Here is a 24,637-nt window from a genome sequence, read left to right as displayed (position 1 = left end):
ATCATTTTCCTTCCTTTCCCTCCCTCCCTCCTCTCTCCCCAAAAACGTTGTAAAGCCCATTACTGCCATTGGAGTGTCATCCCATTAGCAACACTCCCCCTCCCCTCCCCCCAACAACTACAAAATCCCCTCACCCCCTTCCTCTCCTTTCCCAAAACAAAGTACCCCTTGTGCGCTCGCATCGACACCTGCTCACCTTCTATTTTTGTTTTTAAAATTTTAATTTTTATGTTTTATATATAATATCTTAACATTCAATTTCTTAATTTTTTTGTTGATTATAATTGTAATGATATATTTAATATTTTTTGTTTTTGTTTTATTTATTGCACATTAAAATTTTAATTTATTAAAATTATTGAAAATATTGGGTTGATTGACATCTATGGATAAAAGACTTTGTGAAAAAACTCAATAAATAAAGTATATATTGTTAAAATTTAGATAGAATTTATTATTTTTTAAAATTTTAATAATAAAATATATATTTATGACATCACTTGATCGTGGTTCGACTGTTGGTTCGACCAGTAAACTGTGAAATTGTAACTTTTTCAATTTAATGACCGATCAAATTCTAAAAACGTTAGTATTTTATTAAAGAAATTCACCCTTAGATACAAATCAAATATATAGTATAAATTTTGGGCTAAGAACAAGAGATAAACTCCTCAACTCCATTTCGCTTAACAATTTTATATAGAGCAGAAAAGAAATTTTAGGAAAAAACAAACAAACAAACAAAAAACTATCTGAAATTCCTCCTCAATGTCTTAAAAAGGGTACATTGCATTGAATCAGTATCATCAACTGCTTTTCTCTTTCTGAAATTTGGTGCAGAGACTGATACGGATTGAGGAAGTTGAGAATCACTGCGGGAAGCTGAAGCTGATTGAGGTGAGGAGTTGTAGAGGTTGGTAATATCAGCAAGAGGCTTCCTGAATCTTCTCCTGATAGTTTTGGTGGAGAATGGGGTGGTTCCAAGAACAGGGTCGGTTTGCCCTGAAGAGAAAGGAGGGATGTTCTCTTTGTTCTTGCATTCACAAAGAGCCATGGCCACTGTTTCTGATCTTTGGAGGAGAGATGATGAAGTGGGGGTGGAGGGGATTGAGGTATTTGTAAATGGCCAAATGCAATGCAATGGGCTGTATTTTGGAGGGATGATTTGAAGGTTCTCCTAAATTGAGTTCTTCCACTTGGGTTTGGTCTGGAGAGGGACAAGTATTTTCATTGGTGCTTGGATCTTGGTTTGAATTTTGGGTTATAGGTCAAATTTTCATTGGTGAGAGGGGCAAGAGGGAAGTTTTGAATTTCAGGACTTGCCCAAAAATGGAGGTGGCTCAAAAGACTAATAAATTTTCCCACTTCACAGCCATTTGAATTTGGGGTTTTGACTTTTGACTGTGTCCATATGAAAAAAATAAAAAATTGGGCGCCAGTGGAGGGAGCCAAAACATGTTAAAACTTGTTCATTTGGCTGAACAATTCCCCAGCTGTCCCACATCGAAAATAAATATGAAAAATGAATTGTTTAAATGGGCTTCAGTTTAATTCACTGAAACGCCGGGCCAGGTAACGTGGGCTTGTGACTCGAGTGAGGGCATCAATGTGGTTGAAGGTTGGTTTGGCTGGAGAGGTAGGGTCCGCTGGGGTTTGAGACATTGGCTTGCCCGTTCCAAGTGGGGAGTTTGAACCTTGTGACCCAGCCGAAGGGTTGGGGAACGTGGTTCCTAGAGTGGAGGGCACCGCGTGAGGCTGGGTTCACAGAGCAGCGTACACCTCCCGCTCCCTTCGGTGGAAGGACAACGAGCCAGTACTCCACGGGCCCAACAATGCCTCCTCAGCCGCTCTCAACCCGACAACCACTTTTTCCCCCCTCTTTTGCTTTTCTTCATTCCAGCCAGTGGGTCATGGGTAAATGGGGGCCAAAATCAGTGACTGGGTTTAGTTTCTGAAAATAGTTGGTGAGCCATTTGATTTGCACCCAGAATATCCTATAGATTTTTGGATATATTCATCAATGTCATGACACCTTCTTCAGAAGGATTCCTTGTTTTTTACTGATTGAGGTTACCAGATGACCCATCTCTGTTCAGATTACAAGTAATGAGAGAAAGACAAATTCTACTTAAAATTGCATGTAAATTTACCAGTCCATTCAACTTCTGTGGGGCATGCAAATGCCCTGCCAATTCCATGGAACTCTTCTCAGTAACAAGAGATAATTCTAGTTCACACTTCATGCCTACTAACTCTTGTCCATCTACTCTCATTCATTCATGCATCTAATAGTTGAAGAAATTTTTTGTGGGGTTTGAAGTGCATCCAGAGAAGCTTTGTGAGATCAAAATAAGGAATTGCAGGAAGCAAACCTCTTGGAACATGTTATTCCTACAAAGATGGATTTTTCTCACTGAGAGAAGTGCATGAGTTCCCCTCTTGCTTAATCTTTAATGGTGAGATTGGATCTCAAAGTGCATTTCAAAGTGTGGGAATATTTGAATTTAAAATGTTTGTTTGGAATGTGCTGATAGATTGAAGGGGTTATTTGGAATCCACAAGGGAACAAAACCATCCTTTATACTTGGATCCTTCTAGGTTTTGAAGATGTATCAACTTTCTGCCATCCTTCTGGTGGCCCAACTCTATTATGATTCCTGTTTTGTCACGTTTGGATTTGTGGCTTTAAATGTTATCAAAAGCAAATTGACCATTTGGCTTGTATCCCTAAGTTTCCAACTAAGTTGGGGATGTGGCAGTTTTCTTGCTGATTCATCTTCTGGGGCCTGTCAATGTGTAAAGGGATGTTTGGTAAGTCTTGTATAGTAAGGGGTAGAGCCTTTTCCATGTGACATGTTTGTTGATTTGATCTCTGTTCTATTGAAGGTAAGGTCTTTTCTGGAGCATGAAGAAGCAGCTACAGATGTCCTGACGGAAGCTTACACCCTTGTACTCTTGGGAAGCAAATGTTCTCTATCAGGTTATATCAAACTCATTAAACCTGTTATCCATTTTCCTTTAGAAGTAATTTACCAATTTTCAGTGTTGGTAACTTCTTCACCCTTTTAATGATTCCCATTGAACTGCTTCTTCTTTTAAAGCTAATTTTGGTTGCAATTCTGTGCGTAGTATTTGGAACAGCCTCCTTGAGAGCTCTTCATTTAGTTGAAGGCTTCCCTTTGTGGTATTGCTGCTTTGTTTCATTCAGAATATGGTTTATCTGTTTTATGGAGAAGATTTTCCAGCATTACCATTTGCTCTTTGCTAAAAGAATACCATTCAACCATTGTTGAACCGAAACTATCCAGAAATTAGGAATTGGTCATTTTTATAAACCCTGAAACAACAGTTCTCTGAAGTAGGTGCAAAGAAAAAAAAAGAAAAGCCAACACAATTAAAATGCTCTCTTAAAGAGGAAAACAACATAACATGTTCCAGGATGTGATAAAAATGACAAGCTAAAATTCCCATTTCAATGTTGATTTCCAACACCTCAAAAATAGATCCATGCTTGAAAGTTGCAGCATGCTGCCCTAAGCTAAAATTCCCATTTCAATGTTGATTTCCAACACCTCAAAAATAGATCCATGCTTGAAAGTTGCAGCATGCTGCCCTAAGCTAAAATTCCCATTTCAATGTTGATTTCCAACACCTCAAAAATAGATCCATGCTTGAAAGTTGCAGCATGCTGCCCTAAGCTAAAATTCCCATTTCAATGTTGACTTCCAACACCTCAAAAATAGATCCATGCTTGAAAGTTGCAGCATGTTGCCCTAAGCTAAAATTCCCATTTCAATGTTGACTTCCAACACCTCAAAAATAGATCCATGCTTGAAAGTTGCAGCATGGTGCCCTAAGCTAACATTCCCATTTCAATGTTCATTTCCAACACCTCAAAAATAGATCCATGCTTGAAAGTTGCAGCGTGTTGCCCTAAGCTAAAATTCCCATTTCAATGATGATTTCCAACACCTCAAAAATAGATCCATGCTTGACAGTTGCAGCATGTTGCCCTACGAAATAGAGTAGCAAGGAGGCACACTTGGAATTTATATGAAATATGTTTACATAAATTAAGGACAGAGGATGAGAAACCTTTTGGTTTTTGAATTTTGTTGATTAAATCCCTACACAAAATCCATTAGATTGACATAAGGACCTGCTCATTCGGTTACTAGATTTATATCTTGGTACCCTTATGGTTGGCCATTGCTGCCTAAGAAAGCTTGCCCTGAACTTCTATACTTGATCTTGTCACCTAAGCTCATAGAAAATTGGCTGAATCTTTGACATCTTATAGAAGCTATGCTGGGAATTGGCTGAATCTATGACATCTTATAGAAGCTATGCTGGTAAATTCAATCTTTGCCTTTTCCTCATTAGACATGCTCCTTGTAAGTGTCCCTAGACATAAACAGGGTTAAACTGAATGGCCCTGGTTCAAGAGTCGAAAGGTTCAACTGCCAGGCCTATAATAAAAATCAAGAGAAAAAAGGTAAATAAATGAATAACGACAACTGAAAAACATAAAAGTAAAAGAAAATTTAAAAAAAAATTCTTGTTTTTTAATTGCCATCACAACCTATTTATTAAGTAGGTTGACCTGAATCTATTCCAACCAGTTACCAAATTCAAGTGCCAGCTGTACATATCATGCAGTTGAGAGGGTAGCGACATGTTTAGCTTGTTATCTATGCAATGTAAACTGTATCGCTATCCATAATGGTAAATAAAAATGAGTTTTAAAAAAGTGCAAAAACTTTGGATCTAGTGGTGCAACTTGTTGTGTTAAAAGCTACAGCCAGTATGTATTCAAGTCCAATTTATGTCTGCTAGCTATTGTTTAATGCATAGTGACAGATACAGCTCAAAAAGGATGAGGACAGAAGGAGAAAGAGAAAGAAAGCAAGTTATGAATGGAATGACTTTCCTTGAATTGCTTTCATGATTCCTAACTTTCACTATCAAAATCAAAATCAAAATAAAAGAATATATAAGCAATCAAAATGAGGGGATTGGCTAAGCAATGACCTCATTTGAGGTAGGACAGAAATCCGCTATCTCCCAGCAAGCCGGGACATCATGAGTTGCACGCCTACCGCCCAGCACGTCAGCACTCCTAGGGATTATTTGCTCCAGAAATTTAAACTTATAGGAATAAGTCAATGCTATATGTAGCTTTGCTGATCTCAAAATCTCTAGTAATCTCTTTTCTGATAATATGATTTTGGTGTAATTGCTTTTCCTCATACCTTTCACTGTGAAAAACTGTTGCTTGTTCAAAATTCTCACTGCCCACCCCACATTTTCCCTTCCTTAAAGGAGAGGCTTGTGTAGCTTCGCTTGGTTGTGAAAAGAACTAGAGAATGTTTGAAAGTTGATCTACAAAATAGAAAAGGAGCATACCATCATTATCATGGCTGAAGGTCTAGGACGTGGACACCCCCTCTTGCTCAACTTGCTAGGTCACAGTCACCAATGAGGAAAGTACTGGATCCACTATTAACATGATTGTGACGATCTCCACCCCTCAGAGCCATAAGATTTGTTACAGCACCTTCATGGTTTTACTTGGGCTCTTAGCTTTGGGAACATTATGTTTCACCCAAGTGTTATTAGTCCATTCAGTGCCATTCATTTTCTTGGTGCAATAAATACTTTCCATTGTTAAGACTTTTTTTGTCTGCAAAAGGGTGTAAGAACTAAGAACCCTAAGTGTATGGCTTTAGAGCCATCCAATCAGTTCCATTAACACCCCTAAAGAGTCTTGAACTCTCAAGTAGTAGTCATCCTTCTCAGTTACCATTGCCCTTTGATTGCCAAAGCTGAAACCACTGATTTGAACTGGCTTCCCAAATTGGTAGAACATTTTAGTGAAAGCCATTGTTCCATTAAGTTGCTTCAAACCTCAACTGTTCTATAATAGGTAGGATGGGTGCATGTTGGGCTAAAGTCATCTCCATGATCTCAACAGCTACCTCCAATGAATGTCGCAACCAGATCTTCATGTGAGCAAAGGGCAATGTGCTCTCTGAGTGTCAACCATATTTTTCATTGAAATCTCTTAGAAAAAATAACCACTATAAACTCTCTCAACATCAACAACCAAAGGTGATCTTCTTCTTCTATTCCCTCTTAGAACTAGATGTGTGCTATGTGCAGATGTGGGGCAGTGATACTGCTGCGAGTGGGACATTATTTGATTGGTTGTGCATCCATGGGTAATCAATTAGTAGGCTGTACAATAGTGCATCAATGGTGACTACGACAACATGTGCATTGTCGAATTGCTTGGACTACTTGATCAAGATTCCTAATCAAAACTAGATCAACAGGTCTCAAAACTTCTCTTTTGTGTAAAGAGAACTTTGGATTGATCTTAAAACTGTGTGGACTGCAATGGTTTGCCTTAGGGTTAAATGTTTTCTTTCTTTTTCTTCTGTCCCCTATTGCAGCCAAGTGGAGCATGTGAATGAAGGGAAAAGTGAGAAAAGGAGGTGTAAGTAAAAGCCAAAAACTCCAAAGTTGTATATGAAAAGTTGCTTGATTCCATTTTGTTGAATTAGACTGTTCAAAACGTTGGGATAGAGCTGTCAAAACAAACTCTCTTTCATTTCATTTCATTTGCATTTATTCTAACTGTAAAGTTACGCATGGCCCAGATGTGCCATCAATTGTTAAGCAAGTTACAGGTTTTTCCTTTTTGTTTCTTAAATGAATACACTGGTTGTCATATGTCAATGCCCTGGTCTACTCCAATATAGAAGCAGAGTCATTTGAAGAATTGTTGGGGGGCCAACTCCTAATGAGACTGTTTTAGAAGTGGGTGATTCTAGTCATTCAAATGCTATAAATTGTGGACAACCTCTTAAGAGTATTGTCCATTAGATAATGAAACTTAATCCCTTCTAAATATGAACCAGGAAAGGGGACCAGGATGCCAAGTCAAATATTAAACTTAAACCTTTTTAGTTCAATGAGGCACTAATTTTAAATAGGAACCATGAAAAGGGGTCAGAAACAAAGTCAATTAGACAAAAATTTAAATCTGATACTTAACTAACTAGGAGTGTGTATTGTTGGCTAATTTTCCAACAACTTAAACTTTTGAAGTAACCCATAACTTAAGACAAGCTATCTCATGATCCAAAACTATAATTAGGGTTACCCAGAGGAAGTAGAGATTTGAATATAATTTTTGAGGTGTAGGTAGAAACAGAGAATGAAGCTCTTTCATATCCCTTGGGTATCAATGAACCACCTCTTTAGTGGGGACCCTTGGCTTTAGAAAGAAGTGTTGGTTGTTTGAACCTCAACTTTGTCCACATATTCTCTTTATTACATATGTGATAGCTTGATAGGAAATACAAATCCCATGAAAATGTGCAGGGGAAGTGGGTTTTCTGGTTACTGAAGTAAGTTGATATCATATGATACAGAATGAAAGATGGTGGCCCCATAGCGGTGAAAAAAGGCTAAATAGAAATAGTGTGAATGCGGCCTTCATTCATCTTTCATCTGTAGATGGGTGGCTTATAATTAGAGAGTCATAAACATAGGCAGAGAGCCACAAAGCTGTTATGAAAGCAACATCAGCAAAACCAGTGAGAGAGAGAGAGATGATGATAAATCGCATTGATAGAGTCTCTGTCACACACACACAAGATACACCCAGAATTTCAGTGGATATTGATCATCTTGGATCACGAGCTTGATTGGAGACTTTCACATTTTTCACAGACATCGCTCAGAGCCTCCCTGCTATTGTCCTTTTTCTAGGATTGCAGCTCTGCATGCCCTCCATGTACTGTACCTCACCCTCTTATCTTCCTCTCTCTACTTTCCCATTCCCCCTTCTTTCTTCCTCTTCCTCTCTTTCTCTTTTCTTTCTTCCCCGTTTCTTTGTCAACTTTGTCATTTCCCATTACAATCATCTTCTATCTCTTCAATGCCCATCAAAATTTCAACCCAAAATCATGCTATGATCTAGGCAAGATACCAAAAAAAAAAAAAAAAAAAACTTTTAAGTGCATAGATGAATGTGAAAACTTTGAACATACAACATGATGATTCACCATCATCTTATTCCATTTGTTTCATGGATGGTACAAACGAGGCACTGCACAAACAATTTTCAGTTTTTTAGGCTTATAATTTTCTGATATGTCGCAATCAATGGTGGGTCTTGAGACCCCAGTGCTTCCATTGCCACATGTTGCAGATATTTCTGGATCAAATCCACAGTCAACTCATATTTCATGATCAAGGACACTGGAGACTAATTATGATATAAACGCTTTTATCCCATCATATTTTAAAGGGTAATACTTCCACCATAATTGATTTTGTGGAATATTAATGCCTGTTTGATAAAGGGAAATACTTACCCAAGTTGAGTGAAATTACCAAATGTGGAAGAAAAAGGTTCAAATCATGGCATCTAATGGGCTGTACTAGGCCTAATATACAATAATACAACTAGGTGAGGGCATTGAATGGTGGAGATGTCAAAATTAAATGGGGACCCTATAGGGGAACCATCCCACCTTTCTTAGCCCATAAAGGAAAGCATTTTCATTTAATTGCCCACAGCCTTAAATTGCTCTGTGTAATGGAATTAAAAACAGTTTTGAAGGATTGTGTCAGTGATAAAAATAATAAAAAAACAAAAAATTCAAAAGGAATATATGAAATTCCCGTTTTTTCACTATTAGAAAGAAAGATATAAAAGATGAGATCAAGTTATAAGTAATGAGACTAAGATACAAAGTAATGAAATCTAAATACACATATGACGAGATTTTATTGATTTTACGTTTTTGTCTTGCATCTTTTTGATACCATAAGTAAAAAATTTTGCTTTTAAAAAGTGTTTTATGTTAATTAAATGTTTGTACAAAAAGGAAAAAAAATAGAATTTGATTAAGCATAAGAAATTTGCCTCCATCAAAATAAATTCTAAACAAATGTTACAATATTGGGCAATAAAATAAAGAAATTTGGACTTTTGGTTACTCAAATTTGCTTGATTCAATCCTCATAACAAATTATGATTAAGCAATTCTAGTATGAACCATTGCTATATTGATGGGAACATATTCCTATACCCTACATGATAATTTCTTAAAATTTCCATCTATTAATTGAATTCTTCTAAATTAGTAGTATCATTTTCTCTAAATAAAATACTTATTCTTGTCCATAGACTATGCATATTTTTATAGGTATGGATATATAACATCTATATATTCTATAATAATAATATTTTAAAAATTGTTCTAAATTGCCAATCTTTTTTCAAATTTGAATAAAACCCCATCTTGTTTAAAGGTCAATCAAATCAAGAATCACGGTTCATTTAGATATAAATTATGTCGTTCTGCTATTAATTTTAATTTTGACTAAAAAATTAATACCTTAATTTTTTTTATTTAGAAGATAAAAATGGTTGCATATTTAGTTAATTTTGTATATGAAATTGTGATAATTTATAAAAAAAATAAGAAGTGCCTTCACTTTTAAAAATAATAAAAAAATTTATATTCTACAACTCTCATTTTAATTTTTTTTTAAATATCCATTGAAGTATATGATTGTCTCATTCTAAACTTTTGGATTAAATAGATTGTTCAAATTACATTAAATTGAAATATTATGATAACACAATAATTACACCCCGTCACGTGGGAAAATTGAGGGCACCATGCCCACTTGCCCAATTATCTTAGATATAAATATATTATCCTTTTCTTTTTTCTTCTTTTTGCTTGGAAATTTTTATTTTTTTATATTTTATATTTTATATTTTTATTATATTTTTATTTTTTTATTTTTTTGGTTTTGTCTTAACCTGCATGCTTTTGTGGCTTTAAATATTAATTCACTTTTTCCCTTTAGCACAATCTGTGGGTACGGTTGAAAAACCTCCATGAGCCGCCTTGCACTTTTCCATCCAACAATATTTAATTCATATTAAAAAATGCTTCTTGTCATGGAGTTTTCTTGGGGATTTGTCACAATTTTTTTATTGAACATTTATTTATTTATTTTGCCAGATGTCAGAAGGGGAAGAGATGGACGGCGCACGATGACAGAGTAGGGGTTTGAATAAAAAAAAAAAAAAAAATGTATGAATGAGAGGGAGAGAGCACTCCCTTTCACTAGGAATTGTCATCAATATTTCAATCATATATAGGCAAGTAGTCCCCAAAAGGCATATTTATATATACTATACTTTATTTTTTTCTTTGGAGTAATCAATTTGGCGAGTGGTACACCATGCTGCCTCTTTGGAGGCAAGGTGGAAAGCTTCCAAGTCCTGCCAAACCAAAAGTTAACAATTACAAAGTTGATCATTTTAACCATTATTTTTTCTAGTGTACCTTTAGTAGGGGAATAAAAATTGGTCAAAATAAAGGGAAATATGCAAAGAAAGAGGTGGGAATTTTTGTACCTTTCTTTATGGAAGAATTTTGAATGTCCAAAGTAGTGGAATTTCAAAAAAAGATTTTTCCCTCTTTTTATCTTTTTGCCTTTTCTTCCCCAACTAAATGGAAGATATGATTTTGGGTTTTTCTTCTCTTAAGGGAAATGGGGAATATAATCGGGGTAAGTCTTTTCGTGTTCATCACTCCCAAATTTTAAGGTGAGACTTATTATGGGATTTTCATATTTTATAAAACTTTTATGATATTAATATTACTTTTTAATAATTATGAGTAAGATGTCGATTGCAACTGCAATTTTAAATTAAATGAAAAAGTCAAAAGTTATCCAAACATGCTCAAAAATTTTTAAGAGTGAGACCCTCTAATGTAGTCCATGATGATTATCAAGTCAAGTTGTTGGGTATGATTTGTCTAGGACAAGTGACAACCACAGAAATATATATGGTAAGACAACTTAGATACCATTCCATTACAATAATCACTACCCATTTGAACTCCTGATCATGTATAATGTTTAGAGGGTTTGACTCATCTCAAGTATCATTACCATAGAAATTTGATATTGAATTTATATTATATTAGTTTGTCTGTCTTCCAGTGAGTATGGTTTAATAATGTAGTCATACAAAAAAAAAAGCATATTAAAATAGAGGCATTCTATCCATTCAAAATCTGTAACAGTTGAAAAAGCTTTCACTTCTTTGTGTACTCATCTAAGATGAGAAATTTAATGTAAATCTTGAAAAGAAGAGAGAGGAAAAGGGGGTATGAAGTGTGGGTTTGAAGGGATGGTAAGAGTACAAAATGCTGATGGGGATGCTGAGAAAGCTGGGTGTGGGGGGCTGGGGAGGATGTTTGTACTTTCTTTTTGGTGAAACAATATTTCTCTTTTGTGAAACTAAATAAGTACAGGGGGGGGGGGGGGGGCGCGAAACCACGCAAGCTGTTTGGGGATCATTATCAATGCTTCTCAAGGAGTGGGTGGGAGAGAGGTGCCCATTCAATTCAATTATCGTAATTCATTACTATTATTTATATTGACAACTGAAGTTTTTTTTTTTTTTTTTTTTTTCTTTTGAAATTTTCATCTCCTTTATTTGGGGTTTTTGTGACTTGCTGTCTCCTTTGTGGGCATGAGAAGGGGGGCTCAGATAACAAAAAACACTTTTAATCCTCTCTCTGACCCAACTCTGTCACCCAGAGCAGGAGCACCAACACAACAACAGCAGCCCACCTAGGCCAAGGTAGAAAATTTTCCCCTTATTTACCATTCCTTCCACTTCTTCACCCTCGTCTTCCAACATCAAATCTCTTCAGACCAAAGGGGCAAAGCCCCATTCAGTGTTTTCCTCAAAACCTTTTGTGGTTAGTGCTTCAAGATTTTCCATTTTTTTTTGTTTCCTGTTGTTCCAGTGAGTATTATCATCAAAGTACTTGAGAAGTGTGATTCTTGGTTTTCTTCCTGTATTTGTTTGCCTTTTCTTTATTATTACTGTTGTTTGTTTTTGCTTCTTGTTTGGGCAGATTTTTGTGCCTGCATAGAGAAACCCACCATCTTAGAGCATTTATTCTTGTCTGCTTAAGTGTATGCAGAGATAAAGATAGATGAGATAGTAAAAAAAAAAAAAAAAAAGACAAAAATTGCATAGAATAATAATGATAATAATTTCTGGGTTTGTTTGTATTTTCAGTCTGGGTTTTGGATTTGGTGTTGTTATTGGGTGATGGAATCTGGAGAGTTGAATGTCAGGGTTTTTTGGGATCAGCAGCAGCAACAACCGCAGGAGTATCAGGTCTCAGAGTGGTGGGAGTTGCAGATTAAGATCAACAAGCAATAACAGGAGAAGTGTAGAAAGCAAAGCAAACGGTGAATAGAATACTAAAGAGAAAAGCACTGTAACAAATCAAAAAAGGTTTGGAATAGGAAAAGCAGAAGAGTAGGAATCTGGATTTCCCAAGGAATCAGCAGCACCCAAGGCCTTTCCATCAAAGTATAAACCAAACAGCACCTCTAGAGGCACAGGGGCAAGTTCAAGCCACATACAACGCCAATCAACATTTTCAACTACTTCAGCCCCAACAACAGCATGGTGAAGCCATAGACACTCACCAAACACCCCTGCCCAGCAGCAGACAACCTTTGGAGCAAAGCATTGAATATGCTAAGCATAGAAACATCATTGGAATGAAGAGTGCTGGAGGGGGAGAGATAGTGCAAGTCCAAGGAGGCCACATTGTGCGGTCCACAGGGCGGAAAGACCGGCATAGCAAGGTCTACACTGCAAAAGGTCCTAGGGACCGCAGGGTTCGTTTATCAGCCCACACAGCCATTCAATTCTATGATGTGCAGGATCGGCTGGGCTATGACAGGCCCAGCAAAGCCGTAGATTGGCTAATCAAGAAGGCAAAATCTTCCATAGACAAGCTTGCTGAGCTACCACCATGGCACCCCATTGCCCAGGACCCCAATGCCAGTGCTGGGACTAGCGACATAGGCATGGCTCAGCAGTCCCAGGAGTCCAATTATGTGTTCCCTCCATTGGGTCGTGGGGGTGGGGTTGGTGAAAACCCAAGCAATGATTCTGCCTTCATTGCACCACCTCTGGACTCTGATTCCATTGCTGACACTATGAAATCTTTCTTTCCCACTAGTTCAGGGACTTCCTCAATCAATTATCAGAACTACCCGCCTGATAGCAACCATCATAACGAAGATCTTTGTCTATCTCTTCATTCTTTCCAAGACCCAGATGGGGAGTCCAACCACAAGAACCTTTTTGCTAGTGCAGCACAAGTTGGGTATGAGACTAATTTCCAGAGAATGGTGAGTTGGGGAGGAGGTGGTGGAGATTCAGAGAGTCGCGGTGGATTTGGGTTTATGTTTAACTCACCTCCAATGCCAATGCCACAGCCACAGCCACCAACATTGCTGAGCCAAGGCTCAGAATTTTCACAGAGGGGACCCCTTCAGTCCAGTTTTGCTCCTGCTGTTCGTGCTTGGAATGAGCTTCCTATTGCTTCTGGGGCAATGCATCAATCTTCACTCTCTGATGGCAGGTTTGTGCCAGATGGAGTCCCAGGTTTTCGAATTCCAGCACGAATTCAGGGTGAGGAGGAGCATAGCGTGGTCTCAGATAGGCCATCCTCTTCCTCCCCCAACTCTCATCACTGAATACACTTTTTCATCCAACAGGTAATTTAACTTCTCACGATGCACATTTCCTAACTGATTTGTTTTGATGGAAAATACTTCCAACCAGAAACAATTTTCCATCAAAATAAATGAGTCCTTGGATACTATTTCCCATGGAAATAATCTACCCCTTCCTTTCAATGTTCTTTCAGGATTTTCTCTAGGCTTTCATGGTGACCAATGACCAAATTCAATGCGACCAAGAGGATGAGCTTCAGTCAATTCATTGGTCTACCAAGGAAGAAGATATCTAGTTGAATTCAAAAAGAAAAATTTTGTATTTAATTAGATTTCCTTGCTAGTTTCTTTTGATGTTTTTCTCTACTTGTTTGCATTGCTGCCTAATATCAGCGTTAAAACTTTGAAACATGATGCTTTGGCAATTGCTCTGTTTTTATAGTGTAGAAAACTGTCCTTGTGGTTCTTGTTGCATATGCACTTTTTAGCATAAATCTAGTGGAAAAATGACAGATGTGTTGATCAATTTGGTGTTGCTCAATCTGAATCAGAGTAACAGAGTCTGCCCCCATTTTGATTTCTCCTCCCATGTGATGGGAAGAAATGTTCCATTTGTCCCACAAAGGAAAATGAATATGTTTCCACAAACCCTCCAAGTGGAGATATTGGAGGTGCTGCTGAAGTCTTTTTCCCTGAGCACTGCTGGAAGGTTGGTTTTAATTTCTCTTCCAAAATTCTAGACCCCTCTTTTAGAGTCGTTTTTTGCTTCTGTCATAGAGTGAAAACTATACTTTTTCCATGAGCATTCATGTCAATTTTTCTCCTTTTGTGCTGCTTAATCTGAGTTAATGGAACCAATCTGATATACAATGAATAGCCTTTCTCTTCTACTAATGACAAAACTGAAGATCATTGCATCATTTGCCAATTGGGCATCTGGTTTTTGAGTAGTTTGGGAAGAAGATCTTCTATTTGCAGTTGTCTTCCCAAGTGATAGAAACTTGGTTTAACTGAAAATCTCAATTTTCATCAAACAAATTGCACCCCCTGCCTGTCTGCAGTTTCCATTTCGCTTGTATAGATTGAGAAGAAAACCCTGCTCTCCTTGGAGGTGAAGCAACATTAAAAAGCACCCCATCAAGGTCTGAACCCAGTTAGCTTTTACCAGATCATAGGCGACATTTGCTATATCTAGAACCCAGTTGGTCCAGCTGTGCAAACCATAGAATTCAAATAGTAGTCTCCAACAAAAGTCATGACAAAGAATGATACCAACTGATGGCTGAAATATTTCTCACAGCTAAAATAGAGTGAGATGATGCTTATGCATAGCCAAAATACTCAAAATACTTCTGCCATATCCTTTCTGTAAGTTAAGGATGGTCCTTTAGAACATCATATATATCTAGATAGAGATGCAAGGAACAGTATTATGCCATGGATTTGTGATCAGTTCTTGAAATCTAGGCATGGATAACTAGACTGTTTGAACTAATGGAAAGGTAATGTTAGATATGCTAAATGTTCTGGATACAATTTTGAGCCTAAAGATACTAGGAAGACTCCAAAGATACTAATATTCATGAACAGATGGAGCTGCTGAAACACTCAAAAACTCTCAAAGAATCTAGATAGATAGCAATCTCTTTTGAATCTCCCACATTACACTGACAAAAAGTAATACATAACATATGATTTACCAAGCAAGAGGAAAGAGAAGAAAACTTTAACATGTTTGTTTACCCAGAAAAGCACAGGGAAACATAAATAGATAACATTATCTATGAAGCAGCTTCGAGGAAGAATCGATTCCCAATGGCCAGTAGATCAACTTCTAACAGTCAATAAGATAGACATCTTTAAGAGTTATTCTTTTTACAATTCTTTCAATCATCACCACAAATCATCATATTACTTTGGATCAAGTCAATGTTTCCGATAAAATTCGTGAGTAATTTTCTCAAGAAAAAAAATGAATAAATTTAGAAGGAAAAAGATTGCTTCCATCCATAGCTGCTAGAATTGGAAAATCATGGGCATTATGCAATCTCTTTCATCAATGATCCATTTAAAAGAAGTCAATGGAAAATGAAGTGTATTTTTTTATCAAATTTCGAAAAATTGTTTCGAAGATGTAAAAGAATGTTATACGGTGGTCTCTTGTCACTAACCAAGATACTGTTCTTAATTGAATGTGATTCAAAGCACACTATCAAATCTACAAAGTCTATAAAGGTTGAGGGAGATTCAAAAGATTCTAATTATATTTCTTTCTTAATTTCAACAATAAAGTCAGCAAACAGGTGCAATGAAAGGTTCATAGAGTTTCAGACAGGTGTTATCAAACTTCACTGTTGTATAATAATAAAGTTTAAGTATACATGTAGTGATTATGATTAACAAATACCAAAGAATGTATATCACTACTTGTAGCATTCGGGTTATCATCCTTTGGAATGAACACACTTGGCTATTTTTATCTCTAAGACCACTTCAGATTTGAAACTTTGATTCAAAGTTGGTTTCTAGATTCCTAACATGCAAACAATATATCATGGAGCATTCTGTTTATTGTTATTGGGATGTAACCATTGATCTTGTAGATTCTCTCTGAATGCAATCAGTGGATCAAACCAAGTTGGGCAATGAAAAAGTTTTACACAGGCATCAAAGGAACCCCAGTAAGGATCCACTATATTTCATCAAGGATGAACTATATGGAGAATATAATTCTAAGTACTGTAAAACCTGAAACTAATTAAAAAGAACCATGAGAACAAGTTACCCCTCTTCAGCTACTCTTCATTTGAATCTTCCACCATCCTTACTACTCATCTAGAAACGAGACACTTGAGCACTCATGGTTGAGAAAACACTCAAAAACCATGATGGGCCTTGACAAAAACCAAAAAAAAAAAAATACTGAATTGAACTAAAAATTAAAAAACAAGAAAAAAAAAAACTGCACTTGTGCATATGAGTGGCTGCATATGAAAAATCCTTAGTTTACTTCGTATATATGGGTACCTGTGCAAGTCCTGATTGTAAGGCCAAATTTGGTTTTTAGATGTTGTGAATCTTTGCCAAATCTCCTTATTTCATTCTCATATCGTTTCCTGAAGGGAAGATGGGGCTTATTAGAGTTGAGATATGGCTTATTAGAGTTGAGTATGCTATTTCATTCTCAACTCTAATAGGCCACGTCTTTCCTTTAGGAAATGATATGAGAATGAAATGAGGAGATTTGGCGAAGATTCACAACATTTGAAAAACAAATTTGGCCTTGCAATAAGAACTTGCATGGGCACCCATATGTGAAGTTGTGTGTATGCTAGATAGCTTTGAAAATCAGATTCACTTAAATGTGTTCATAGATGAAAGGTTCACCTGATAGTTTACAGTAAGGAATGGCATGTGGACCCTTAGTTCCATACATGGTATCGTGCACATAGCGTAGTTGGGAGCCCTCTTTAGTTGGGAACCTTAGTTCCATATATAAGCATATATGTAATTGATGAGAAATCAAACTCAACACTTTAATGACTTTAAAGAGTCTATTTTAGCGTGTTTGAGATGCTCAAAACTGACCTAATGCTTGCTTTTGTTGTTAATGCCTTAGTCCTTTATATTTGATAATTTTTGTGAGTATTTGTAGGATTTAAGTTGTTCTAAGATGCAACAAAAGTTTTATGGAGGGTTTTCAAAAAGTAAAAATGTCTAAGGAGGAAAGAAAAGCAAATTATGTACCTTCTAGGTACACAAGGCCGAATTGTGCACCTCTAAGGTGTGCTAAGTTGAAATTCTTAAAGGCATGTGAGTTTAGTAAAAATTACATGTAATTTCAATAAAAACTATATAAATATCTCTAAAGAATAATAAGAAGGGGGAGAAAAATTAGCTCCATCAGGCATGTCTCCACTAAATTGAAATAACCAATTTTAGGTGTTCTTAAATTGAAAATTTTGATTTAAGACAATAACTTCCCTAAATTTCAACTTTTGTGAAGTTGATTTAATCCTTTGAAATCCCTTTGGACTCTATGGTTTCAATCATCCTCCATTGGCTATACTTAACTTCAAGTCTCTCTTAGTTCTTACCTTTGCTTCCATAAACCTCTTACAATCTTTGATTCCTTAAAAAGATGTCTAAATTGAGTCTTTTATCTTTCATTTAATTCACTTTCCACTTTACAAATATTAGTTCCAAAATGAGGAACATATATTCAAGCTAAAGATAATCCACTAAAACTCAAAAGGAATGATAAAACCATTATTTTTGGTATGAAAATTAATTAGTTTTGGGTATTAATCAAGGAGGACTAAGCTGAAAATGCCTATGAGTTGGAGAAATAAACTACATGATCAAGCCAAAGCATTAACGATTGATTGCTTAGTAAGAAATGATCAATCATGAAACATAAAATGATTAACATCCCTATCTAATTTGGAGAAATGTTCACTAAAAAAAAGAGGGGGGGGGGGGGGGGGGGGAGAGAGAGAGAGAGAGAGAGAGAGAGAGAGAACTGAAGCTAATACAAAGGATGCTCGTGAGGATGATCAATCATTCTAGGAAACATTGTCATCATTCTACTAGAACTAAGAAAGAGAGCAATCATCATCTTATGCCAAGCATTCAATTGTTTTCTCTAATGGTCTAGAAACAATTCCTTTAAGGGGAGGAAAATATAGATCTAAGGGATTACAACAATCACAAAGATGATTAATCATCCTCTAATCTAATCTAATGATCATTTCGAAGAGAAACAAGTAAACATCCAAGTGTGATTTCCCCGATTGTTACAAGTAAAAGGAAGAAGTGATCAAAGGATGCTCAGGACAACAATTGATTGTCTTTTCTAATCTCGATCCAAGCACTAGTGTATCACTCTCTTAAAATTGAGAATTCGTGCAACATAATAACTTAAGATAAATGTTTGCATAAATGATGGGAAACCTCACAAACTTAGGATAAATGGAGAAAAAAGCCAATAGAAAAGATATAAGTTGTCAATACCAATACAAATAGAAATGGTGCTACCTAAAATGACGTAAATTTGTTAACAATCTATGTAAAGTTATCTTTGTCACATTGACATAAAGCAAGTTTTGTGGGTTCATATTGATTCATTAATCTAAAAGTTAAAGATCTTATGTGCTTGATTTTCTAACATATGGTATCAAAGTTTGGTTGAAGTTTATGAACCAATACAAGGTGTCAATATTGGTATAAAGCGAAAAGGTGTTGCCTAAAATGATGCATTTTCATAAATAATCTACATAAGATTATCTTTATCACACTAACATAAGATGAGGTTTTTGGGTTTATTTTGATTCATTAAACTAAGAATAAAATATTTTATTTCCTTGATTTTCTAACAAATGCTAATTAAGTATATACTTAGTCATTTCATAAAAAATAGAAAAAAAACACCAGAAAACATTAAAATGAGCGCACAAATACACACATAGATCAATATCTCAATTCTTATACCTCCAAACACCACACTAGATGAAGTAATATAATAGCCATTAGTTTAATTAAAATAGTGAGTAAACAAAAATAATTAAAGTTATGGTTCTCAAAAATAAAGAGGATAAATAGAAGGAAAGAAAAAATGAAATGAAATAAAAATAAATTTAAAGTTAATAAATTATTTTTATATGTTACTTCAAACTTATTTAACTTATTTCAACTTTTCAATATAAAATTAAATAATTTAAAAATATATAAATTTTTAATTAATTTTAATTTTAGTTGATTTTTAATATTTTTCATAGTACAACCAAAACATAAGAAAATAGTTTTTCATTGTATTTTTTTTCTTTAAAACTTTCCGGGAACCAAATACAACTAAGGATGAAAATATTAGTAAACATAGATATGTCAATAGTTGGGGATTTCATGATATATTAGAAATATTGGTGAATATTTTGATAAAAATATTGTGAAAATTATTTAAAATTCATACAAATGCTCATAAAAACTTAAAAAATTGATAAAATAAGCAAGAATATATATATATATATATATATATATATATTAAAGTTATTTGTATGTGTAATTGACATAAGTATAGTCAAAGATAATATTTATTAAGTTTTTTAAAAAAATTATCTTAAATTCCGTTAATATATTTATGTTCATTTATTTTAAAAATTAAAAACTACTTTTCTTAAAACATATTTTATTACATTTTAAATAAAAAATTAAATGGATTTATATAAAATATTTTATTTGAGATTTAATTTCTAAAATGTTATTACAAATTTATGGTGACAACTTTTTATTATTAACATTAATTTATATAAATAATTAAAATTATTAAAAATTATATTAAAAATTTATCTTATCAAATTAATTTTAGTTTATAAAATATTAGAACTTCATTAAGTTTTTATATTTTAGCAAATTTTGAATAAATTTATATTTTTAATATTTTAAAACAAAAATATTTAAATTTAAAATGATAAATAAAAAAATTAAAAGTAAAGTGATAGTAATTTTTTAAAATAGGATTAATGAGATAAATTTGAAAAATAATTAAAAATCAAAGGATAATATAAAATAAAAGGGAAATAAAAAATAAAAATAAAAGATAAATTAGAAAAAAAAATATTTAAAAAAACATTGGAGGGGATTTTAAAAAAAAAACATGGACAAATGTTTAAAAAAAATATCGACGATTTATTTCTACTCATGATTTTTTAATGAATTAGAAATAAATCGCTGATTTTTTACAAAACCTATTTTCCTTTGTCGATTTTTTGACGCTTTATCACTTTTTAATCAATATTTCATCGATAATCCTCCAATATAACCCAATTTTTTGCCCAATTTTCAATAATCAATATTGTGTCAAAGCCTCCCAATATTAGATATTTTGCTGATATTTCAACCAAATATCCCAAAATTTTTAACCCTCGATACAACCTAAAGTTGACAATGAAACTCACAATCCGGCTTAAATTGAAAATGATCTAATCTTCTTAACGAACAAAAGTTGCCCTATTTGGATGCCACCACATACACTTTGAAAATTCACCAAGAATTTGTCACTTTACAAGTAAAAACCAACACATATTTTTAGCAATCATATTTTTAAAAAGAAACATTTAATTGAATTTATTTTTAATTTTTTTAATAGAAAAACATTTGTCATTTTTTTAATAGAATAATATATGAAATTACTATATTACTCTTTTATTTAATCTACAATCTCTAAATCTAATGTCTTAATTACTTATCCTTTATTTTATTCACTTTATTCAATTTAATAACAATAACTTATCTACTTCATTTAGTTTAATTAGGTTTGGTTTAACATTTGAGTCAAAACCAAAACGCTTATAATAAAACATTCTAACTAAAAGGCTTAAATAATACCATTATAATAAATTGTTGTATCATATATTCTTTTAAATCACATTATTTAACTCTTTTCAAATTATATTATTATAATCCTTTTAAATAAATAACTATTTTTTTGCAACTCATGATAGTCCAATAGTAAAAGAAAAAGTTATATAGTTATGGTTTGGATACCATTAACTATGAAAAAATATGCATTAAATGAACAATATACCCAATAAATATTATATATTTTAAGTTTATATGTATAATTTTTCATTTCTTTCAACTTATTATCGATTTTTAAAATACAAAATTATGAATTAAAAAGGCCTACTTCAATTAATATTTAGAAAATTGAAATCGTTAAAAAAAAAAATTTTAAATTGATCAGTTCAAACGCTTCAATTCATCTTAATATGCAAGCGATTTTATTGGTTTGACTGAGGGAACCTTCTTCAAACGGAAGAAAAATTTGTTTTTTTCTACCATCATAACACGAAGTCATAGAAACATTAAATTTCTGTATTCCTCATCTTCAAAATTTCAACTAGTTATTTCTTTGACCTAATGTAAGTTGATTTTTTGATAATACGTATCACCTACTCTAAAACGAGTGCCACGTTGGCAAAATATATGTAGAAAGAAAGAAAGAAAGAAGAATTAGGCATTTGGGTTGCGTTTAATTTCTTCTTGTAGAAATGTTTTTTTTCCTTGGCGTAGGTAAACTGTAGGAGTCTAATGGTGTCATGGCCTAGACAAAAAGGGCAAAAAGGGTAAAGAATAAGCATAATATATATAATATATTAATATGTGCCATTATTCAAGTACAAAAGTCTTCATTGTTGACTCCAAAACCCACACTATTTTTTATTTTATTTTATTTTTTTAATTTTATTTTCCTTAAGTCAAGTGGAAGACTTGTGGTTGTAGGCCACACCTACTATCAACATGTTTGAAAAACTTGCCCATGGAAACTGCCTAGGCTTTGCTGGCCTCTTTCCCTTTTGTTTCTATTTAATTTTATTATTTTGAATGGCAATAAAATGTAGAAGAAAAACCTACTTGAAGTTTCAATGGTCAAATATTTGGAAATTAGTAAATGAATAAATGTATGATTACGTTTTTGATTTGGATGTTTCATCCTATTTTCTTTACTTCTCCTTTTAAACTATGACTCAAGGGATAAGTGATATGTCACGATTTGCTTTCTTTATTATAATAATAATAATAAAAGCAAAAAAAAAAAAATTTAATTGATTAATATAATGAATTCTTATGTCATTTGTCGTAGGGTTACATTCTGAATTTTTTATTTAATAAATTATTTTTATTATTTTTGTGAACATTTTTTTCCTTTACGTCTTTGAAAAATGAAGAATTCTAAAATATTTAAACTTTTGATGATAAGAATCAACTAAATACAATTCTTAAACTTTATTCTACCTTGGACTAAATACTTTTATCACGTGTATAAAAATTAAAGTTGTGTTTGGTTACTAGAAAATATTAAGAAAAAAAAAATATAATAAAAACTGATTTTTTTTTTTATACTTGATTATCCTATAAAAAATATCAAATAAAATATAATTAAAATTAGTTTAAAACTTATATATTTTTAAATTATTTAATTTTTATATCAATAATTTAAAATAAATAAAATGAGTTTAAAGTTGCAAATAAAAATAATTTATCGATTTTTAACCTATGCTTTATTTTCCTTCTATTTTTCTTTTTCTCTTGTATTTTCCTTCAAATTTTTCATGAGCCAAACATATCAAAAATGATTAAGGTTAGCAACAAATTCGCAAACATTTTGTTGTTGGATTTTTTCTTTAAAATAGAAATTTAACTCAAATGACATGACCAAAATTACCTTCCATTTTGGTATTCATACGAACACAAGCCCCAGGAGTTAATTCCTGATTTGGTTATGTTGGGGTGTTGTGTGAACAAGAATAATGAAGACTTGACGACCGGGCAAGAGAGACCAAGCATGGAACAATCTTCCATGAAAACCCAAACATCAACTTGTGTTTAATACATGCCCTTGCCAAAAAGTCTATTGACCAAACGCTAAGTCTTTAATGAAATTATTATATACCCTCCAGAAGAGGACTCCATCTTTAATTTTCCCATCATAAATCAACTCTCATTTCCTTTCCCCTTACATCATCATCCTAAATTTGCCTTTTCTTCCCTGTACTTTGCATTATACAATTTTTCTCCTTTCATTTTTTAAAAATTATTTAAGAGGACTTGGTCTTTGAATGCAACAAAGACTAACGGATGAACATGACCCACTAATTGTAAGGAGTAAGGACTGCAACCCTTAATTACTTGTAAAACCCTGGACTTGGGAAAAAAACTTTATTTTAAAAATTAATTAACATGGAAAAAATGGGTGAGGAAGAAGGTAGAAAAAAAAGATGGAAGTCAACAGTCAACCTGTTTGAAACAAGTTGCAGGCTGTTTGGCAATTTTCATCAATTTCCCACCCATTACAGCAAGGCTACAAGTCAGATACACACAAGAGGAGGAAAAAAAAATGTATATAGAATATAAGAGAGTTGTTCCATGACATCCCAGTTAACCAGAGGGGCCAAACTCAAAGGCATAGAGAAGCCATGAGTTTCCCTTTTCCTCCTAATCCATACAGTACGCCATCGAGCAGTGATGATGATGCTGATAATGGTAGCTACACTCCTTCTCACAAAAGCTCGTCTGATCTAAACAGCAAGATCATGCTCACTGCAATCGTTTCATTATCGGTGGTGATCGCGCTTGTTATCACACTTCACATCTACGCTAGATGTGTCCTGAGGCGGCGGGCGCGGCGGCGGTCGGCCTTGCTCAGCATAACTCTCTCCCGAGTGCACTCCGATGAGCCACCCAAGACCGGGCTGGATCAATCCGTTATCGACTCTCTACCGATGTTCAAGTTCAGCGAGAATGATACCCAGGAGGAGGGTGGGACGACCGACTGTGCGGTATGCTTGAGTGTCCTAGAGGAAGGAGAGATTGCCCGGCTTCTACCCAACTGCAAGCACACTTTCCATGCAGAGTGCATAGATAAATGGTTGGGCACACACTCAACGTGCCCCATCTGCCGCACGGAGGCTGAGCCCCGCCTGCAGCCCGAGCCCCGTGAGGCTATGGTCATGATCAGGACTGTTCCCCCCGCATCCGAGTCTCCTTCAGATGGAACTAACTCATCGTCCTTGGCATGCTCGGAAGGGACATCAGAGGGTGCGGCGCAATGCTCGGCTAAGTCTGGTGCATCGACTTCTCGGTTGAGTTCATTCAGGAGGATGCTTAGTAGGGGATCATCAAGGACAACTCAATCCTGTGGTGCCCCAGAAGATGGTATAGAAGATGTTGAGAGGCGATGATCATCATGGGGTAAAATTAAACTTAAAAGCACTTTGTTTGATTAAAAACTACATATACATGGAGTGATTATTTGATTGGATTCAGTACATGTTCCATAGATGAAAAGCATACATGATTAATGGCCTTAATCCCAATCCAGATGGGTTGGGGGTGATGAGTATGAGTTTAGCTTGTGAGACAAGTTTTGTATATTTTTCAAACTTCAATTAATAGATCATGTATTATGTATTGTTATTGTTATTATTATTTAAATACAATATTTATTGGTCTGAAGGGTGACTCGGTAAAACTATGGCTG

The 24,637-nt window shown here is 34.4% G+C and overlaps 3 protein-coding genes across 8 annotated transcripts; all 3 read left to right on the top strand.

The window, feature by feature from the left end:
* The first annotated feature begins 1,569 nt into the window (after positions 1 to 1,569).
* LOC117926373 lies at positions 1,570 to 10,124 on the top strand. Of its 2 annotated transcripts, none has more exons than XM_034845462.1 (3): positions 1,570 to 2,811; positions 2,887 to 2,980; positions 10,056 to 10,124. In XM_034845462.1, the coding sequence occupies exons 1-3, from the start codon at positions 2,608 to 2,610 to the stop codon at positions 10,097 to 10,099; spliced, it is 342 nt and encodes a 113-aa protein (XP_034701353.1). In that variant the 5' UTR covers positions 1,570 to 2,607; the 3' UTR covers positions 10,100 to 10,124. The 2 variants fall into 2 exon arrangements, with proteins under 2 accessions (XP_034701353.1, XP_034701354.1); XM_034845463.1 differs by lacking the exon at positions 10,056 to 10,124 and adding an exon at positions 6,456 to 6,666.
* Positions 10,125 to 11,420: 1,296 nt separating this feature from the next.
* LOC117925846 (transcription factor TCP4-like) lies at positions 11,421 to 14,125 on the top strand. Of its 5 annotated transcripts, none has more exons than XM_034844956.1 (3): positions 11,421 to 11,440; positions 12,140 to 13,641; positions 13,794 to 14,125. In XM_034844956.1, exon 2 carries the CDS (start codon positions 12,634 to 12,636, stop codon positions 13,618 to 13,620), a length of 987 nt encoding a protein of 328 aa, XP_034700847.1. In that variant the 5' UTR covers positions 11,421 to 11,440; positions 12,140 to 12,633; the 3' UTR covers positions 13,621 to 13,641; positions 13,794 to 14,125. The 5 variants fall into 5 exon arrangements, with proteins under 5 accessions (XP_034700847.1, XP_034700850.1, XP_034700845.1 ...); XM_034844959.1 differs by lacking the exon at positions 11,421 to 11,440 and adding an exon at positions 11,508 to 11,692 and having other exon boundaries at positions 12,199 to 13,641; XM_034844954.1 differs by lacking the exon at positions 11,421 to 11,440 and adding an exon at positions 11,508 to 11,692.
* Positions 14,126 to 23,515: 9,390 nt separating this feature from the next.
* LOC117926243 (RING-H2 finger protein ATL40-like) lies at positions 23,516 to 24,609 on the top strand. Its single transcript, XM_034845325.1, has one exon. The coding sequence runs from the start codon at positions 23,574 to 23,576 to the stop codon at positions 24,336 to 24,338; it is 765 nt and encodes a 254-aa protein (XP_034701216.1). The 5' UTR covers positions 23,516 to 23,573; the 3' UTR covers positions 24,339 to 24,609.
* The last annotated feature ends 28 nt before the right edge of the window (positions 24,610 to 24,637 follow it).

The sequence above is a fragment of the Vitis riparia genome, chromosome 12, assembly GCF_004353265.1.
Source record: "Vitis riparia cultivar Riparia Gloire de Montpellier isolate 1030 chromosome 12, EGFV_Vit.rip_1.0, whole genome shotgun sequence".
Taxonomy (NCBI): Eukaryota; Viridiplantae; Streptophyta; class Magnoliopsida; order Vitales; family Vitaceae; genus Vitis; species Vitis riparia.
The sequence above is the reverse complement of the archived record's forward strand: the minus strand, read 5'-3'. Positions and strand labels throughout refer to the sequence as shown.

Bases quoted from the DNA above. Each gene is read 5' to 3' on its own strand.
- LOC117926373 (XM_034845462.1), top strand. From the start codon at position 2,608: ATGTATCAACTTTCTGCCATCCTTCTGGTGGCCCAACTCTATTATGAT. The intron at 2,812-2,886 runs GTAAGTCTTGTA...GTTCTATTGAAG, and splicing joins AATGTGTAAAGGGATGTTTG to GTAAGGTCTTTTCTGGAGCA. The intron at 2,981-10,055 runs GTTATATCAAAC...TTATTTTGCCAG, and splicing joins AAGCAAATGTTCTCTATCAG to ATGTCAGAAGGGGAAGAGAT.
- LOC117925846 (XM_034844956.1), top strand. From the start codon at position 12,634: ATGAAGAGTGCTGGAGGGGGAGAGATAGTGCAAGTCCAAGGAGGCCAC.
- LOC117926243 (XM_034845325.1), top strand. From the start codon at position 23,574: ATGAGTTTCCCTTTTCCTCCTAATCCATACAGTACGCCATCGAGCAGT.